A 7,570-nucleotide genomic window follows, 5' to 3' on the forward strand; every position below is an offset into this window, starting at 1 on the left:
ATCATTTATGAAAAATTGGCATGTTTTGAGACAATCTCCTTCTCATAGGTCTTTGCGCTTTACGTAACGCGCATCTAACTGTGCGGAGATTGGTTTTGAGGTAGTCCAAAACGAGTTTTACGACAAGTCGGCGCTTTGCGACAATATGAGTGGGCAAGTTCCGGACAGAAAACCGATCTGTGGAGACTCGTCGTCGGCGATTTTTTTTTTTTTGAGAACAGGCGAAAACTAATGCGCGCGCGGATGTCATCCATAGAATTATGTCGGTGTGGCCTAAGGCTTGGCACCGCGTCTTAAAAACGGGCCAGATTTAATCCGTACTTAGCATTTAGTGGCCCGTGCTAAGCGTTCACGCACGTTTTCTTAGCACGGGCTAAGGTATTTGACCTCTCAGCCCGTTCCAAGGAGTTGTGCGTGAACGCTTCTAATTATTTCACTCCAATTAAGCGCGGTAGACAAATGAATGAGAACATGCGATAATGTGAGTTTTTATGAGGTCGGTAATCAAAGTTGGTTCAAATAGTGTGACGGGAAAAGGGTTCTAATTTGAGGCATAACCTTGAGTTGCATCTTATTTTCAAGAGTAGATTATATAGCCACATTAATTCGTCCAGTGTCAAGGAGTAGTAACATTACACCCACCAGCTGAGCTAATTGCAAAGCTACTTTGTTAAAATCCCATAATCATTTATTAATGGGATGAACACGACTGTGACTTACGGACGATACACAAAATGAAAACTCCTCTAGGGCGTACATACACGTGTTATTTAACATTCTTACTTTAAAAAAAACACAAGGTCCATAAAGGGGGATCCCTGGGTTCAATTGTTAGTGTGTAATGCTGTGCAGGTTCTGTGGAGTCCACTCCCTATTGAGTGTTTCCGAGTCCGTCTTGTGTAGATGAGTACTATCATTATGACATTCGTTGTACATTTGTTTTAATATATATCTAGACATAATGCGTAAACTACTTTTAATATGTGCTTAATATACATGATTGAAAGTGTTTTTGTGCTTGCCTGTGCCACGAGATTATTATTTTTCAACGTATCTTTATTATCTGTCTTGTGCGCGTTAAATCTGATTTTGCGAATATAAGTATATATATATATCTATACCTATAGATGTCTTATGTCACAGACCTTGCAATCATTGCAGCGCTGTTGCCAAACTAGACCACTATTTTCAACTCACACAATACATTCAATTTCATTCGTAGCACAGCGTTCAAGGTTATTATGCTTTGATGGAAAGTTTGACTATCCATTTGTATAACAATCCACAATCCATCGACTAACATTGCCAGGGTCTGTTTACAAGAACATAAACGTTCAGCTCGTCGTCACGGTCACCATAGTAGCAGCCATGCATTAGCTGACAAAGTGTCACTCTTTTTCTCCAGGAATGCTATTTTATTTTCGGTGCATTTTTTTCTCCAGCAACTGACGGTTATATAACATTTGTTTTTGGAAAGCGCACATCCAGAAAAGTGTTGTTTCTAAAGACAATCCGCTGTTTTTTTGCCAAAACTCAAATCCTGTTCAAGTCGTGTTCAGATTACACCAATTACGGGCTAAGATTTAAGCTAATCTCGCATGTTTGCATATCGAATAGACCCAATTGCGTTCAGGCACGGGAGGCAACAGTGGTTAGCTCGGGCCAAGGAGCACACATACGTGTTTGGAATATACAAATCTTCAGTCCTTTTTAACTGTGAGTACTCAGTACAGTAACCAGGAATGTATATGTGTTAGTTTTATGGTTATAAAACAATGACAAAGCAAATTCAGAGTCTCATCGTCAGTTCATTGTTTTCTATGTTGTGCTCGCGTTGGTTGTCATATCGGAAATGGCATACCGAAATGAATAGTTAAATGTGACAGTAAATCATCCTAACGAACGAACGAACAACGGTGTTTCGGGGGCGCTTAACCCGAGCACAGCCTTCGCGCACACTTTGTTATCCCATGCTAAAGATTTGATTTTACCCGTACTTGGCGCTTCTTAGCCCGTGCTAAGCGTTCGCACACGTTTTCTTAGCACGGGCCAAGGTATTTGACCTCCTAGTCCCGGCTAAGGAGCTATGAGCGAACTAAACTAGGGGGTCCCTCAAGTTTGTTCGTCCTCTGTCCAAGGACATTCCGTCTATTAATTAAGCGTGCTCTTCTAATTCGCCCTTTTGTAAATTTTATTCTTCAGATAATTCAACTTTGAAGGTGAATCTTTAGAATTACCCATGTCGCTTCTAGGGAATGCCGGAAAGAAATGCCGACATCTGCAATTCATATAGTAGCTGTTCAATTGATCCAGGGACCAACATATAGCAGAGAACACAAAATTGTCCCAGTTGTTCAGCATCGCCAGACGGAAGACGGAATTTCCAAAATGAATCATTCGCAAATATTGCCCACGTCTTCAACGGCTTATAACAGTTCGACCGATGCAAACGCTGGATACGATTATGATGGACTTATGGCGCACGCCGTCATTCCTATTTATAGCACTGTATTTACTGTGGGATTATGTGGTAACGTGCTTGTTGCATGTGTTATGATGAAGTACATCAAATTGAAAACAGTTCCAAACGTCTTCATTTTCAGTCTCGCTTTGGCAGATCTTTTGAGTATGATGGGTATTCCGTTGATGGCGTATGCTCTAGTATCACCAAACTGGCAACTAGGGGGCGCTGTTTGTAAGATTCTTCTCTCCGTAGACGGACTGAACCAATTCACAGGAATATACATACTGACTACCATGACCCTTGACCGATATCTCGCCATAGTTCACCCAATGACTACAACTAATATTCGCACCCCGACCAAAGCAAAGTGGATAACGTTATTGGTGTGGCTCTTCTCGCTATTAATCGTCCTCCCCTTATTCATTTACTCAGATGTTGTTGAGATTAGTGAAAACCAAAACGTGTGCACTGTTATCCTTCCTGGTAATTTTAACAAACAGCATTTCATATTCTATACGTTTATTTTGGGTTTTGTAGTCCCGTTAACGGTCATCGTAATCTCGTATGCATTAATAATGTCTGATTTGTCGCTTAGCAACAAAAACATCCTATCAACCATGCAGAACGCTTCTAAGAAAGTCATCAAAATGGTGATATTGTACGTGTCTCTGTTTGTCATCTGCTGGCTACCTTTCTACGTCATCCAGTTTGTCAACGGGTTTTTCATGGTAAAGAGAGACCAACCGCCCAAATCGTTTGCAGTACTGCATTTTCTGAGTGTTTGTCTTAGCTATGCTAACTGCGCCATGAATCCCTTCATACATACCATAATAGGGGAGTCTTTCAGAACGCATTTCAAACGAATGTTGAGGGATGTCAGAGAGCCGTGTGCGACTGGTTACACTGGTCGTGGCACTTATTCGTCTGCATTGGGCACATCTCGAGGAGCCAGACACGGTGAAAACAAATACAGAAATAAGGATACTCTATGCACATGCGACACATCCCTATAAGACTGGTAACCTACAGCATGTGCCGCTTTAACACCCATTTAGCAACACAGATTTTTACTCGAACGTAATTTGTTTGGTGGTGTGACACCTTCAATGGCTTTAATTTTCTAGCAGCCATACAAATATAGTTAAATTATATTTAAATGACCAACTGAAGCCCCATAAGCTAACATCTTTGACAATGACGTCATTAATGTCACGTGCAAACACGCAGCTTGATCAAAACACACGGATGGAAAAACATCGCCTATATATTCAGATTAAAGTAAGGTCACTGGCTATCATGAAACAATAACAACAACAGCAGCAGTAACGGCAATGACAACAACACACATTTGTATAAGCCAGTGTATGTTGAAAGGACGGATCATATTTTTAATTTGAAATTCATAAAACATCCGCACCCACAAATTTCTGTGATATTGGGCGATGATATGTACCACAGTCTGTTCCATCTTAAATAAAAAGTTTAAAAAAAATGGAAATAATTTTTAGTAATAATAAAAGATTTTTAATAGCAAACATGTTCATTTCATATTATCGTAATGTGTCTTTGTTTACATGTAATTACAGTTTTTCACGCAAAAAGGCTAAATATTTTAATTATTTAATTATTGTCATCGTTATAGGCGTTAGAACGTACGCCCATGCTAAAACTCATGAGTAACATAACTACTTTTTTATAACGTATAGCGATCGCAAACTTGAAGGTCGCTACATAATTTCCGGTGAAGGGCTAGAACTATTATATAAAATAACAACTTTAAATTGGGACGAGTTTAAGGTCATTCATTCATTCAGAAAACACGTTCCAATAACCTAATACTATGGCCAAGTGATCACTTACTGATTGACAGTTAACAGACAACATGTGGCGACAAAATCGCGGGTGGTTTTCCGTTGAAATAAGGGGTAGCGGCTGTTATTGAAAGCATGACTTTATATGAATGTTTTATTCCCGTGGAATACAGTGATATTTGATCAAATCTCTATATCTACTATTTATATCACCACTTTAGTAAAACTACACAAATTGTGATATTTAACATTGTGATGTGTCCGTTTCTTGTTATTATTCCATCGAAATATTAGTACCTTTGTATTGTATTGTATTGTATTTATTTTGAAAAAAGGAGTATGTAATAAAGACACAACATTGTCATTTATCAACTACAGCATTGGAATTCCATTTTTTCTTACACATTTGTTGCAATTAGGAACATAGAGATAAATTCAGGTAATATCAAAAATAAACTAAGGACATACAGAGAATTCAAGAAAATATTTGAAATGGATTTTTTTAACAATGCTAACAAATATTTATCTACGAGAGTCAATCTCTCGGTTTCGTTTAAGTGACCACGACCTTAAAATCAAAACAGGGATGCACAGTAAACCGAAATTACAAACAGAATCAAAGAATACCATTTTATAACAGCGATCTAAGAACGAAATTATATGGGGAAGCCAGAAAGCAAATAAATGATTTTTTAACATTTTTTAATGAAAATGTGAAATAAAAACATTGCAGTGTATATTGCATTATTCATAAGGCAGCAACATCTCTTGTCGACTCAGCATAACCACATTTTTTTTCCGAACATTGCATTAAAATAAGGCCACAGCACCTATAGTATAATAACAGATGTAATGTAATGTATTTTCGTATGTTAATGGGCAGTGAATCTTGTAATTTGTAAATGTAATTTTGTTTCCACTTTTTATCTTTTAGTGTTGAACACTTTTTTTATTGTCTTGTAGTTTTTAGTGGCCTTACTGCTGTACTTTATAAATTCAATGTTGTGTCAATAAATAAAAAAAAATGTCATGAGCAAACAAACAAGACACCATTTCACTGCCAAGTCAGCTAGCTACACGCATAGAGCTCCATGCTGGACACAACCAACACCGCTACTGAACCAACCAACACCGTTATTGAACCAACCAACACCGTTCTATACACATGCAGTAGTGGAAGAATATTTCACAGATATTCTTACATTAAAAAATATTCGCATTATAGCGTTCATAAAAGAAAAAAATAGCAGAATATAAAATGAAGCAGAGCATCATGGGTATTCTCTTGTTAACTATGCACAAGCTCTAATTAAAAATGACCATTTAAAATAAACTTCTACTGTAACAAGTTTATAACACATATAATGTAAATGTACATTTATTCATTCGCATTGATTAGGTATATCAATGCAAAATTTTATAATTCGAGTGTATTTAAATTTCAGTTTTCTGTCACTATCAAAATGAGTACTTATAATATATTTGAGCTTAACGCCATGATCGAGTACAAGCATAAACACAAAGGATTTCACATTTTGCTATATTTCTGTAGTAACTCGCTATTTAATTTGATATTTTCGCCTGCTACATATCCATGAACATATCACCTTGCCTGTACGTGTATAACACTTTGGGTTTTCAATTGATGAGAATGTGGAGGAACTGTGCTCTGAACGGAGGTTCAGTAGTGATTTTTAATAAGCAGTTTGACAAGGACAAGTAACGTAAATGAAAGCAATAAAACGTACAACGTTAAGCTTTGGAACCCTGCAAGTAGGCCAGTCTCACTGTTTCTCACCACAAGGGGTTACGATCCCCCCTACCAGTCCCAAAACAGAAATAAAACACACAACAAAGTTTAAAAACTACGTGATAATACTACCAGTTGATTTATTCGTGATGAAAAGTGGACATGATTTAAAATGACAGTAGGCGGGTTCAGTGTGTGAAAAAACAATACTTTATTTGAGATTTGACAGTCACCCGTGACACGACGTGGCGGAGCGTACTCAGGCCACCCAACGTAGCTAACTGGAAGCTTGGTGTTTATAGAAACCGACCAAAACTTGAAGTGAAAATCAACGTGATATACATAAAGTATGTCACCCCACGAAGCCGACTTGAAACCGGGTACACCAGCACCTATGGGTCTTCTCAACTGTGACGACCTTACCCGTGAAAACAATACCAATACAACAGACTGGTCCAGGAATATGAATAAAAATGGGATATTAACTTGTAGCAGACTACAAGCGTATGTCTAAGCAAACAGCAAGCTCGTCAATGTGCACAGTACATAGCGCATCGCATATAACCCACTTATTGATAAAAACCTGTAATTTATTACTTATTTTGAAAAAGTCAAATTCGGCTTTTAACCTTGAAATGAAGCGCTGCTTAAAGATTTCAAGTGGTTCGATCACGCCATTTTCTTGGCGTTTGTTGCGCCTACTGATGTGGATCGAAATCTTAGCAGTACAGGCAATATAATTAAATAAGTTACGTGCTTGACGAGATACGAATAAACCAGATCTACCAGGAGGCAATAAAATAAACCACCACACAGGTATGTCAGCATCGGATACAACAAGATTTTTTATTATTGTTTTGATACAGTTGTACAGAGGAACAATAACAGGACAATCAAGAAATATGTGACGTAAGGAGTCGTTGTCCCCGCAAAGTGGGCACGTGTTCGACTGCGAAAAATTGGCATGAACCAGAAATCTGCCAGTAATGTATGCTCCATGTATAATGCGCCACTGTAAGTCCCCTTCTAACTTAGTAACCGGGGAAGCATAGCAAGCTTTGAAGTTTGGTTTATCTTCGTCCGAGAGATTCAAGATTTCCCGCCACACTGTGTCACATTTATCCGGATGCCGTTTAATATGAAGCAATGTAATCATGTATTTATACACTGTCCCTTTTTCTAGTTTATATAGGGGCAAGTTTATTTCATTAGAATGATGAAGTTGGTAGTAGTCATTCCAGGGTTGGGGTGATTTAATCTCGTTACTATTCAGGTAAGTGTTGATTGTTACTTTCCATTTTTCAGGAATACTTTGATGTAATGATTTTAAATGGAGATGTAGTGTGCGTTCCGATCGGATATTAAGTTTGTTGTATATCTCCGTACTCGAAGACCATGCTTTACTCTGTTTATCGACTAGGTCATGTATCTTGGTGATCCTGGCCGCCGGGAGAAATTTCATCAAAAAGTCTCATTAAAGGTAGGAAGACAAAGTAAAGGATTATTAAAAAGTGGTTCATTGAGGAGACTGACCGGATTAGTATC

At 38.0% G+C, this 7,570-nt stretch overlaps 1 protein-coding gene across 1 annotated transcript; it reads left to right on the forward strand.

Annotated features, from left to right (window-relative positions):
- Positions 1 to 2,268: 2,268 nt before the first annotated feature.
- On the forward strand, positions 2,269 to 3,477 carry LOC100373591 (somatostatin receptor type 2-like). Its single transcript, XM_002739989.2, has one exon. It carries the CDS (start codon positions 2,269 to 2,271, stop codon positions 3,475 to 3,477), a length of 1,209 nt encoding a protein of 402 aa, XP_002740035.2.
- The last annotated feature ends 4,093 nt before the right edge of the window (positions 3,478 to 7,570 follow it).

The sequence above is a fragment of the Saccoglossus kowalevskii genome, chromosome 10, assembly GCF_978046115.1.
Source record: "Saccoglossus kowalevskii chromosome 10, keSacKowa6.1, whole genome shotgun sequence".
NCBI classification, from domain to species: domain Eukaryota; kingdom Metazoa; phylum Hemichordata; class Enteropneusta; family Harrimaniidae; genus Saccoglossus; species Saccoglossus kowalevskii.

Bases quoted from the DNA above. Each gene is read 5' to 3' on its own strand.
- LOC100373591 (XM_002739989.2), top strand. From the start codon at position 2,269: ATGCCGACATCTGCAATTCATATAGTAGCTGTTCAATTGATCCAGGGA.